The sequence below is a fragment of the Mastacembelus armatus genome, chromosome 8 (genome assembly GCF_900324485.2).
Source record: "Mastacembelus armatus chromosome 8, fMasArm1.2, whole genome shotgun sequence".
In the NCBI taxonomy this organism is placed as follows: Eukaryota; Metazoa; Chordata; class Actinopteri; order Synbranchiformes; family Mastacembelidae; genus Mastacembelus; species Mastacembelus armatus.
This window is the reverse complement of record NC_046640.1, coordinates 16,162,439-16,174,410: the sequence shown is the minus strand read 5'-3', so window position 1 is coordinate 16,174,410 and position 11,972 is coordinate 16,162,439. Positions and strand designations below refer to the sequence as shown.

Here is an 11,972-nt window from a genome sequence, read left to right as displayed (position 1 = left end):
TCTTACAAGGAAAATCATTACATGTTTTAATAATAAATGGCCTTGGTAACTTCTACACTTCGATTTTCCAGACTCATAGCCCAAATGTCATGTTTTGCCTATAGAACAGTATAAGTGATCTGTTTTACTGTAATTTACAATTAGGAAAAGCAATAAATCTTGACTTTTGAGAATATGTTTGGCAAAAAATTACTGAAATGACTGTCCTGTCAGAATAGACTTTTTGTATAAAAGTGATTAATCTACTAATAATTTTAACTCAAATGTTTTTAAGCAACTAAAGTAAACCAAATATAGCAAGTAGCCTATTGTATATTTGGGGTAGAAGTATAAAGTACCAGAAGATTAAAATATTTGAGTAAATTGTAGATAAATGATAGTTTGACCTTGTACCTAAGTATCGTAGGCATTAAAATCACTGAAAGCTCATTTAGTCGCAGTTTATTAGCCTAAAATTAAATCAACTTCATACTGGACAATTCTGCCCTTCCTCCGAAAGCCAAGACTGAGAGATTCAGGAAGTATTTTGTGTCCACGGCCTAAAACACACACATACACATTTACACACACAGGCACACCACATACACAGGCAGGAAGGCAGCCAAGCAGGCAGGCACGCAGCCCCGCCCCCGCCCTAAAGCGTCGCTTTTGGGATTAATGAAGTAAACAAAAAGCGGTAAGGGAGCTAAAGCGAAGCAGGAAGTACTCGTGGGGATATTATCTTGACCTGGGCGGAGCTTCCGGTGAGAGGCGTTAATTACTGATTAATCTGACGGAACAAACATAGCAGTGGGAGAGTCACGATTATGTTTAAGAGGTGATATGTTTCACTGTTAGCTCCACTGGGCGATTCGTACCCCTTTCTAAATCGTAAGTATTCTCCTGAAACGGCCAAGTGATTCGAGGCGGCAGAAAACCGCTGGTTTGCGCGTCAACCTGCTACACCTGTGCTAAATGCTAATTAGTTCATAATCCCAGACTCTCTCTGCGCCTTGTTGTCGATTGTAGCAGGTTTACTGTCAAACTGGGGCGTGTAGGAGCTTATTTATTGAAAACTACTGACTACATTGGCTAATATGTCAGTCGTTGTTTGATGTCAAAATCAAAGTGCCCTGGCTCTGTTTCGCCTCACAGACCACCCTATAACAGTGAGTGATGCCTGAGACTATTGCCGTTCACGCCGGTCTGCCGCTGCTGTCCACTACGGACGGCACCGTGATGCTCCAGAATGATAGTCCCGCTGCTGCCGCTTTGCAGGGGACCGAGGACTTCCTGTTTGTGGAGTCCAGACACCCCAACACTGTCCTGCAGGGCCTCAACAGCCTGAGGCTCAACAACGCCTTCTGTGATGTGACCCTGTGCTGTGGGGGACAGGAGTTCCCCTGCCATCGCATTGTGCTGGCCTCTTTCAGCTCTTACTTCCAGGTGCTGGCAGCACCCCTCACCAGTCCAGATGCAGGTTCATGGGCTTCAAAATCGCAGCCATGACTTGTGTGTTTCTCCTCCTCCTGTCTCTCCAGGCAATGTTTTCCACTGACCTGATAGAGTCCAAGCAGGAGCGGGTTGCCATCAATGGGGTTGAACCTCAGATGATTGGCATGCTGGTGAGCTATGCCTACACCTCAGAGGTCTACATTTCTAAAGCAAATGTACAGGTGAAGTATCCACTCTGAGCTTTCTTCTTTTCTGTCTAAACAACACGTCTGCTGGCAACTAATTCTACTTTGGTCTAGGCCCTGCTGGCAGCAGCTAATCTGCTGGATGTGATGGCTGTTAGAGAGGCCTGCTGCCGTTTCATGGAGCGTCAGATGGATGAGATGAACTGTGTAGGAATTCACTGCTTTGCTGAGGCCCATTCCTGTAAGGTGCTGGAGAAACGCAGCATGGACTACATTCTTAAACACTTCAGCGTTGTTTGTCAGCAGGTGAGAGGCTGATGGATCAGTATTTATATCTGTACTCTTATGTTTGTTTGCAACATTTTGTGATTCATGACTGGGGAAAAATAGAATATACTCATCAGTAGTCAAACCAAGTTTTTTTTCTGTGAATCCTGTTGTAATTCTTCTTTTTTTTCTCCACAGGAAGAGTTCCTGTCTCTATGTGTGGACAAATTGACAGAAATCCTTTCCAGTGACCATCTCAATGTGCCCAGAGAGGAGATGGTGTTTAATGCTGCCTTGTTGTGGTTGAATAAATGCCCCTCTCGCAAACAGAGCTTTGAAAAGGTTATATTCAGCTAACAAGAACATAGTAGAAATAAATTTTACATCAGACTTGGTATCAGCAGATAATCTAATAGATCATAGAAAATTTACCTGGACACCCATATTTTAGGTTACACATCTCTCTTTCATTTGTTTGTCAAAGGTCCTTGAGCATATACGGCTGCCTTTTATTAGCCCCTACTACCTCCACGATGCCATCGAGTCTTTGGATGTGGTGAAGGAGAGCCAGGCCTGCCAAAGGATTATTTCTGAGGCCAAGGACTACCTGCTGCTAAAGGACCGTCATGGAGAGCTCTACAGCTCAAGGGCAAGGCCTCGCAGGTCCACAGGTACACTTTCACATCTGCACATCAGGGCCCATATTCACAAAGCTTCCTAAGCCTAAAAGTTGCTCCTAGTGATGAAATTCTTTGAATTATGTTTTCTTCCCCTTTACTAAGATTTAGTCCTAAAGTTAAGATAAAAATGATTCATGAAACATTTTTGCCATAAAAACAACTCCTAAGGTAAAAATTAAAGAGTGGAGAGGAGGACTTTTATGAGGCTTAAGAGTTTCTTTAGCAGACGACAAAATGGCTGAAAGAAGAAATATTCTCTAAAAACTGAACGATCGTGTGTTAATTAAATGCTACAGATTGGATTGTGCTGAGATAATGTTTGTGGTCAAACTTATTAGAGAAGCGCTCACAGCTCTCACCCAACGTAGTAATGCCATAACGCCAGAAATGAAAGTGATCACAACACTGAGGTATTTGGCAACTGGAAAAATGCAACAGTGCAGTAGTGATGACTTGTCTGTCACAACCTTCCATCAGCAGAGTGATTGCGCAAACTATTGAAACGCTTTCACATTCTCATACAGTGACACAGAAATCTTCTGGTTTGCCAGTCTCTTCTGTCCCGTTTTGGTTCCTTCCATCTCTCTCTTGGATTGTTGGCTACATGCCATCCAAAAGTGCAAATTAAACAGACTGTCCTGCAATCATGTAAATTGGTAAAACGTGAGCCATTTTGCTCCCATCAATAGCGAATTGATTACAAGTAACAAAATCAGTATGGTAAATAAATGTAAGCACTTAAATATAGTAACTACTGCGTGGAAAGTGGTAGGCACATTTTCAACATTTGACTGTTTTAATTAAGATATTTAGCCAACAGGAGCTTTGCATAAAGTAAAGTATTAATACAAACATTTTATGATTTCACTGTCCATTCTGTTATCATTTATTCTATTTTCACAAAGAGCACATTTTAAGACCTTTACCGGTAGTTTTTGATCAACCAATCACAGTCCTTAAAATGCTGCATCATCTCTAGAAACGGGGTCAACCACACCTCCTCACTAAGATAAAGGTTTTTGTACTTTCCTTACTCAGAGTTGCTCTGAGATGTTTTCTAAATCGCTTTTAGTCTAGGACTCCCAGTAAGAAGCTTTGTGAACATGGACTCAGTGGACTCAGGTGTATTTTCCTTTTTTTTTTTTTTTTTTTTTTTTGATTAACATCTGTCCAAAGACCAATGTGTTTGACTCACTCCTATGTTCAACTCCTTTGTTGCCATGGAAACAGGCACAATTGAAGTGATAGTGACAGTTGGCGGAGAGGATGACAAAGTGGTGCTGCGTAGCGTTGAGTGCTTCGATCCTGTGTCGTTGAATTGGAAAAATCTGGCCTGCCTGCCCTTTGCTGTGAGCAAGCATGGTCTCGTTGTCTCAGGTCAGGAAACATCATGATTAAGACTGGATCCCTGAAATTAGCAACTAAGCTTAGATGTGAGCGACATAAGTGATTTTTTTGCTTCCATCCTCTCCCACTTTTCTCTGTGTAGACTCGCATCTCTACTTAGCAGGAGGAGAGTTTCCTGACGGCTCAGCCAGCAGGGAGGTGTGGCGCTATGATCCCCGCTTCGACTCCTGGATGGAGATGTCTCCTATGAATGTAGCTCGATCTGAGTTAGGTAAGACTATACCATTATGGCATTGGATTCTGTTGGTATTTTGCCAGCCTTGTTGCAGAAATAGCACAGCCAGAACAACCCATTCTCTCTGTCACTGCAATCTTACATCACCATAAAACACCTGATGTCTTTGATTTCCACATCTGAGCATTTACAGTACTTTCTGTACTTTCTTTGTCCTATAGTTATTTCTCATTATTGGTTGCTTCTTTTTTTTACTGTAGGAAGTGAAGCTGCTGCAGCATATTAGCTGTTTTCCAAGCCCTTATGCATAGATTTTTCCAGAAATGTTAAGGGTCTTTAAGGCGCTGGTGCACTTTTTTTTTTTCTTCTTCTGGATCTTCATTTTTCTTCATTGTGACATTGTGCAAACTGGGACATTTCGGATAGGACACTGACATTAACAGAACTGGTTAGATCTATCTATCATGTTGGTTGTAAAAAGTTGTTATATTTAGAGAACTTATTAATGGTCATCTTCTCCTCTCAGGCCTGGCTGTCCTCGATGGTTTTATATATGCAGTAGGAGGGTGGGAGGGAAACTGTCGTCTGGACTTGGTGGAGCGCTACAACCCCATCACCAATATCTGGGAGTTCACCAAGTCTGTCAAGATGGCCGTCACAAGTCCTGCTGTGGTAGCCCTGGATGGCCTGCTTTATGTGACTGGTATGAAACGTAGGTTATACACAACCAAGATAGGCTATAGGATGTGTTTTATTGAAATATGCGATTACTAACAGTTTTACATTTTGTGTATCCACGTGTGTCTGTCCTGGTAGGTGGTGCAGTTCTAGAGGATGGAGACGGCACAGAGCTGGCTCAGGTGTATAACCCTAAAATCGAATTATGGAAAGACGTTTCCCCAATGCATATCCCTCGCTCTGGATCAGCTGCTTGTACACTAAAAGGAAGGCTCTATGTAATAGGTATTAGAGTTTTTAACACTCGGCTCCAAGTCTTGTTTTGGTTCTTGGTGATCTGCAATCAACAAATACAGCTCTTTCTGTTGTAATATCTTTTTTTTTCTTGCAGGTGGATGGCATGCCTCGACAGAGAATACAGACAAGGTGGAGTGTTACAATCCTAAGACCAACTGTTGGACCATGTGCGCTCCCATGAAAGAACGACGATACCGGCCTGGTGTTGCAGTGGTGGATGGAAAGATTTATGTTCTGGGAGGAGAAGAAGGCTGGGACAGGTGAGGGGCCATCCAGAAAAATTGGCTGTACATGTACAATAATACTGGCAGTAATACTTTTTTGGGGGGAATCTCATTGCTTTTTTATTTTACTATCCATGTACATGCAGATATCATGACACTATTGAGAGGTACTGTGACGAGACAGACACCTGGGAGATTATAGGGGAGATGCCCACCAGTCGCAGCTGGCTCAGTTGTGTGCCTCTCCAACTGCAGAGGGCCATCCATAGAAGCTGTACTGGGGTGTCAGATGAGAGCTGAAGGACGTCATGGAGGAATCTCGCCTGATTATTGTTGTGACCCTCACTAGGGACTGTGCACTTCAGAGCTGTCGATTACAGTGAGCTGAGAAGTGATATCTGGATTTGGAAAGAGCTGTTGGTGTAAAAAGAAGCCTGGTTTAGTAGTTACAGCTTGTGGAATAAGACTCTCACTTGAGTTCCTGATGACAAAAGAAAATGTTGTTGACCCACAATGGTATTAATTGAAAGATTATAAATCATCAGTCAGGTTTTTGTCTGTATGATGTGAACCAGTTGAAGGTATTGTTTTTATGTCTGAGCACCTCAAATCTGTGAAGAATGTCCCACCGAACATAGTGTATTTTTGTAATTATGCTGTATTTATTGGGGTGTGACTAGTTGTTAGATGGTTTATAAAAAAAGACATTTCAGTTTATCAAAAGATGCTCCATGTGCCAAAGAACTGATATTTTAAAGATGTGTATAAAGTATGTGAGCAGTTTTGTTTTTTGGTTTTTTTTGTTTTTTTTTGTAATTACGCTTTGTATGGATTGTCTTGGCAACCTGTAATATGTTAAGTATATTTTTGTATTGTACTGTGTAATTTATTTTTGTGTTGAATGGTATGGGGTTCAAATAAATATATTGAATTACTTACTACAAAAAATAGTAATACTGTTTTGTATACTAATTATGTTTGTTCAATATCGTCCCTCCAAAGTAAATTCTTTATAATATATATTTAACTAGTAAAGAATTAGCCACATAGCCAGGGCGATCACCACTCCAGTCCAGGAGGTGGCGGTAATGCGCATACCATTGCCATCCGCTATTTATCAACAACAATAATATCAATAATGATTAGTAATAATAGAAGATATAGAACAAGGTTCATCTTGAGCATTCATGTATCGGCTGCACGCTGCAGTGCATTGTGGGTAAGGCGTCATCCCGCCGCCATCCTTGTGTACCGCCAGAAGGAGAGAGTCGTTAACTGTGGTCATGAGAGGAGTTCGCTCTCTAAACAGTCTCACAGTGAGTCCCGTCTTTTCTCGGTTTCACTTGAGCTTTGCCTTGTTCCACGCATTTAGCTGCACCTAGCCCCGTGGCTAGTTAGCTTACTAGGTGGTCAACCACTGAGGTCTATCCAGCCTCAGTCATGTAACGCAAGTTTTCGGTTTTTTAAAGGCTCTACCTGGGTCAATCACATGTAAAGACACAAATATCCTGCCCATTCCACTTAGCTCAGCCGCCTGTCGTAGCTTCTTGTTCTTTGCTCAACTGGATCCAGCCTGAAGGTCACCCCCAAACCCGTGGGTGTCAGACTCCTTGACTGGGGTGTCTGGTAGACCAAAGACCCTGATCATAGCTACCTCATTGTTTACCTCGAGTTTTGTAGATAGGACACATGCACGGTCAGATCACCACAGTACTTTATGTCACTCCCTGCTGTTGAGCAATAATCATGTAGCTAATCCACTGGATAATATTTTACATGCAGCTGAATTGCATTTTGCGTTTTGTTAAAGTGTTAACTGTCTAACATGATCAACTATAGAGCTGCTGAAGTTGTTTGCATTTGCATTTTGTTCGTATCATAGAAAGATATTTTTTATTCTAACGGTTGGCATGTCCCATTATTTTTGACATTTGACTATTTTCTTCATTCCTTGATGAATTATAAAATGTCAGAAAAAGCAGAAATGTCTGTACCAGTTTCTTAGTCCTTGAAGATGTCTTCAGAGAAAAGCATTAACTTTTTTAGTTATCTATTATCAAAATACTTACTGTTTTTCTCTTGATTGACTAATAATTCCAACTCTTCTCAAGAGCTTTAAAATAACTAATCTTTTTCAGACCCCTCGTCTACGTGTTTATAGGTTTTAACCAGCTCAGTTGAAAGAAAGGCCTGTCAGTCTTGTGCAGTAAACAAATGTTTCATATTAAGTCTGTCTGCTTCTGTGGAGCACTTGCACCTGAGCCTGAAGAAAAAAGCAAAGCCTTCTCAACCCTGCTTTTTAACTGGAACCTAATGTTTACACAGCTGTACTACTTTCACATGAACAGCTTGTCATGTGGATAGCTGAAGCAGTTCAGTACGTTTTTATTCTTGATGCCTTTTGCTCTCAGAGGAGATGGTGATGAAGTAGTCCCTGTCTTTAATCTGGTGTCATCACTTCCCACAGAAACGTTGCTATGCTGCTGCCAGAAGGAGTGAAGCTCTGAGTGAGCCCCTCTCAGGCCGGAAACCCACCACAGCGGCACCTCCCCGTCCACAAAATGTCCAGGTGGGTGCTGCTGTCATCTATGCGAGTAGCTGTTCCAGGCTGTAAAGCTGCTTTAATATAGAATACAGACAAAGCTGAGGCAGAAAAGCCAGTAAAATTGAAAAAAACTGACAAGCTTCCAGTTACATTTTTCTTTGCTGCTTCAGGTATCCAAGCTCCCAAATGGTCTAGTGATAGCATCACTGGAGAACTACTCCCCCTTGTCCAGCGTGGGTGTGTTTGTGAAAGCTGGGAGTCGCTATGAGTCTGCGGAAAACCAGGGTGTCTCTCATGTGCTACGACTGGCAGCAAACCTGGTAATTTGTGAATGTGTAATGTCTTTAGGGAATCTGTGAGCCGTTTCTGCAGTACCTAAATTAAATATGTTTATGAGTGTCTTCAGTTAACTTTATGGGTACACTCACAGAGATGTACTGTAGCAAAGATGCCATCTGACAAACTAAAACAGGTGATTGTTTTTTATTCAAAACAATTAATTAGATAAATTAAAGAATGCAGTTTTAATATGTTGCAGTTTTTCAAAGTGTCATATCAAGCTTTGTCAGTTTACAATTCTTATACATGCAATTATTTAATCCAAATTTTTCTCTCCTCTTCTAGACTACTAAAGGTGCATCTGCCTTCAAGATCTGTCGCGGTATAGAAGCTCTGGGCGGCAGCCTGAGGTTAGTGAGGGTACTCTGTGCACATGCACACACAGTTCCTGCCTATGTTGCTCTAAATAACCAAGAAAATAGTTGTGTCACCACACCCCACCACACTGAACCAAGTGGTTTTTGTTTATCTGCAGTGTAACATCATCAAAGGAAACCATGGTCTACACTGCAGACTGTTTGAGAGATCACCTGTGAGTACGGTCATGTCAAGCATATTAATGCTTTTACTTAATCCTGTCTTTTATGTGTATTTTAAAGCAAATCCACTAAAACACTGTTAATGTTTCAGTATGTCTTACCACTCTTGTGTCCAGAGATTCATTATTGGAGTTTTTGGTCAACGTGGTCACAGCTCAGGAGTTTCGGCCGTGGGAGGTAGACGAACTGACGTCCAGGGTGAAGATTGACAAGGCTTTGGCTCAGCAGTGTCCTCAGATAGGTTTGCATAAGCAGCAACTGTTCAGATCCTTAAGTGGGTGCATCACATCATGTAGCATCACGACAGGCTGAAAAATACATTACATGGTGTGTAAGGCCAAAGCAAACAGCAACAAAAAGTTGATGTTGGCATTTTTTGGCCTGCCTACTGGGTTCTTTTTGGTTGTCATGTAGAAATAGAGCAATACTGGACCTACCTGACAAGTGTGTAGCTGTAGAGTGGCCTCTTGATTTTCACTGAGATCACTGTTAACTGAAGTGATTTGATATGATGTTTGTATTAGCAGTTATACTTGATAGAGATTTAACAATGTCATTAAGGCCTGTTTTGAGTTAAGCCTCTTTGAACTCTTAGCTACCCAGATGCTTTTAGCTAAAATTCATGTTTTTCTTTCCATTTTCATCTGCAGGTGTAATTGAGAAATTGCATGAAGCAGCATACAAATCCGCTCTGTCCAACTCTCTGTACTGCCCTGAGTACATGATTGGCCGTATCTCAACTAAACAGGTATTCATCTTCGTTTTGTTGTGTTTCTTTATGCAGAGACATAATTTATTGTGTAGACTTGGAGGGAAGTAATTGTCTGGTTTATGAAGGATAACAACTTGTACTCATTTCAAGACCAGTATTTTTAGACTTTGCATAGCTCTTACACATGCCCTCCTTATCCCCCTGTAGCTGCAGTCATTTGTTGATGACAATTTCACCAGTGGCAGAATGGCTCTTGTAGGACTAGGTGAGTGTCTCTTAGTGCTGTCTAACTTGGTCTTTCTCGACTGCTCGTCTTTCTCTCTACTCTGTACTTATCACGGCTTTCACTGAACTGAACTGTCAAATTTGGCCTCTAAGTCCATCTAAAGCCTCTAAGATTTTGGCTGAAAACAAACTCTGCAGGTTTTGTCATGCCTGAAAGATGACACATTTTCTTCTATGGAATTTCTACACTGTGAATGTGGTTATATGTAAATAATGTTATAAGATTTCTGCATCCAGGTGTGAATCACTCTGCCCTGAGAGAGGTGGGCGAGGGTCTTCTGAGCGTCCGCAGTGGGGCTGGAGCACCTGTGATTAAATCTGTGTACCGTGGAGGTAAAAACCTGTGTTCAATTGGGACATTACACTCTTAAGATGTACCACTGTATTGTTTTTCATGACATTGTTATGTGTTCATGCGCAGGGGAGCTGCGGGTACAGAACAGTGATGACCTGGTCCATGCATTGATTGCCAGTGAGGGTGGTGTAACAGGTAGTACAGAGGCTAATGCTTTCACTGTGCTGCAAAGGATCCTGGGAGCTGGGCCACATGTAAAGAGGGGTTCAAACATCACTAGCAAACTGAGTCAGGGTATAGCCAAAGCTACAGCGCAGCCATTTGATGTGAGTTAAAATCAATAAGTAAAGAAAATGTTATTTAGAATTTGTTTTTTATTCTGAAGTACTGTATTGCATTAGTTTTAAATACAGAGAGTGTGGTCTCCTAATGTCAGATGACCTCTGGCTATTTTTAAGGCCACAGCCTTCAACGCCTCATATTCCGACTCTGGCCTGTTTGGTGTCTATACCATTGCACAAGCTGACTCTGCAGGAGAGGTGACTGCCAAATTACCTCCTTCTGAAATAAATGGAACCTCATATAAAATGTGCAAAGACGCCAAAATCTGAATTTCACTGAAATCGTGCTTGCTATTATCCTCTATGTAGGTGATCAACGCTGCCCTTGCCCAAGTCAGAGGTGTGGCAGAGGGAAATGTGTCTGAGGCTGACATCACCAGAGCAAAGTGAGTTTTCCAGGTTGAAGCAGTTTAATAGTAAACAGAGATGTTACATGTGCAGTTCTCTCTGAACTGTTGTGCAGACAGACAGTTTAGAAGAAAATTCAATGTTCTGTGTTTGACCTCTGCATAGGAACCAGGTGAAAGCAGAGTACCTGATGTCAATAGAGAGCTCTGAGGGCCTGATGGAGGAGATCGGTGCTCAGGCTCTGAACACTTCAGGGTACCAGCTCCCTGACTCTGTTCTTCAGACTATTGATGCCGTCACTCACAGTGATGTGGTCAAGGTTAGTGTTTTCACTGTAGATATGTGGATGGAGCAGTCTTTTATCATTGACTTCGAACTTCACTGCAATAATATCACAATTACACAATACACATCTGCATGCACATTTAGATTTTGTTTGTGCAGTTGTATAGTTATTCTATTGACATTAATTAGTATTGTGTTCTGTTATCAATAATCAATAGGGCTCCAAGTAATTTCGCAATTGATTGATTACCTTGATGAAATGACAAATCAGTGAATTAAAGAGTTTTTATTAAAGATTTCAAAAACTCTGTGTCCTTTCCACTACAGGCTGCGAAAAAATTTGTGGAAGGTAAAAAGACCATGGCAGCTAGTGGACACCTTGTTAATACACCGTTTGTGGATGAAGTATGAAGATAAATTATAGGAATCATCATCAAAAAGAAAGAGGAAATCAAAGCAATAGCTTCCTGCAACCACTTATTTGGTGTAACCAGTCATTTGTAGTGTCAGGGGGAGTCAGAGAATCATAATGCAACTTTTCTTCGTTGTGTGCGTGTGTGTTGTTTGCCAGTTTAAATGTATATGTAAATTAAAGTAATGACAGTAACAAGAGCTGGTTGTTGTTTGAATTTGTATGTCAGAATACATCCAGGGCTAAGGTAATTTTTAGTTTGGATCAGAATGGTCTGATGGGTAAAAAGACTGATGAGCAGGCAGTTTTTTGTTTTTTTTTACATTGTTCCATTCATTAACCATTAGGGGGACCCTAAAGCACAAACATGACTTGCAGGTTTTAAAGTTTCCTTCATCAATATTAAATTAAAGTTTAAGAAACCCTGTTTTTGTTTGTGCAGAAAGTGCAGTGGGTGCAGGTGTAAGTGGTGCAAAAAGTATGTATGGTTTATATTTTGATTTATCTTAATCAAGTAAAAGTAA

The 11,972-nt window shown here is 41.3% G+C and overlaps 2 protein-coding genes across 4 annotated transcripts; both read left to right on the top strand.

Annotated features, from left to right (window-relative positions):
* The first annotated feature begins 732 nt into the window (after positions 1-732).
* On the top strand, positions 733-6,294 carry LOC113141413 (kelch-like protein diablo). Of its 3 annotated transcripts, none has more exons than XM_026325817.1 (12): positions 733-870; positions 1,135-1,425; positions 1,521-1,655; positions 1,734-1,925; positions 2,085-2,228; positions 2,371-2,557; positions 3,797-3,943; positions 4,056-4,184; positions 4,675-4,851; positions 4,965-5,111; positions 5,218-5,383; positions 5,494-6,294. In XM_026325817.1, exons 2-12 carry the CDS (start codon positions 1,156-1,158, stop codon positions 5,645-5,647), a joined length of 1,848 nt encoding a protein of 615 aa, XP_026181602.1. In that variant the 5' UTR covers positions 733-870; positions 1,135-1,155; the 3' UTR covers positions 5,648-6,294. The 3 variants fall into 3 exon arrangements, with proteins under 3 accessions (XP_026181602.1, XP_026181601.1, XP_026181603.1); XM_026325816.2 differs by having other exon boundaries at positions 4,675-4,860; XM_026325818.1 differs by lacking the exon at positions 1,135-1,425 and having other exon boundaries at positions 786-870; positions 4,675-4,860.
* A 172-nt stretch (positions 6,295-6,466) lies between these two features.
* uqcrc2a (ubiquinol-cytochrome c reductase core protein 2a) lies at positions 6,467-11,648 on the top strand. The gene is made up of 14 exons (XM_026325819.2): positions 6,467-6,663; positions 7,815-7,916; positions 8,063-8,212; positions 8,517-8,581; positions 8,707-8,763; positions 8,887-9,011; positions 9,421-9,518; positions 9,690-9,747; positions 10,005-10,100; positions 10,189-10,388; positions 10,521-10,601; positions 10,713-10,789; positions 10,917-11,070; positions 11,364-11,648. Exons 1-14 carry the CDS (start codon positions 6,631-6,633, stop codon positions 11,445-11,447), a joined length of 1,380 nt encoding a protein of 459 aa, XP_026181604.1. The 5' UTR covers positions 6,467-6,630; the 3' UTR covers positions 11,448-11,648.
* The last annotated feature ends 324 nt before the right edge of the window (positions 11,649-11,972 follow it).

Bases quoted from the DNA above. Each gene is read 5' to 3' on its own strand.
- LOC113141413 (XM_026325816.2), top strand. From the start codon at position 1,156: ATGCCTGAGACTATTGCCGTTCACGCCGGTCTGCCGCTGCTGTCCACT. The intron at 5,112-5,217 runs GTATTAGAGTTT...TTTTTCTTGCAG, and splicing joins AGGAAGGCTCTATGTAATAG to GTGGATGGCATGCCTCGACA. The intron at 5,384-5,493 runs GTGAGGGGCCAT...ATGTACATGCAG, and splicing joins GGAGAAGAAGGCTGGGACAG to ATATCATGACACTATTGAGA.
- uqcrc2a (XM_026325819.2), top strand. From the start codon at position 6,631: ATGAGAGGAGTTCGCTCTCTAAACAGTCTCACA. The intron at 10,101-10,188 runs GTAAAAACCTGT...GTTCATGCGCAG, and splicing joins TAAATCTGTGTACCGTGGAG to GGGAGCTGCGGGTACAGAAC. The intron at 10,389-10,520 runs GTGAGTTAAAAT...GCTATTTTTAAG, and splicing joins CTACAGCGCAGCCATTTGAT to GCCACAGCCTTCAACGCCTC.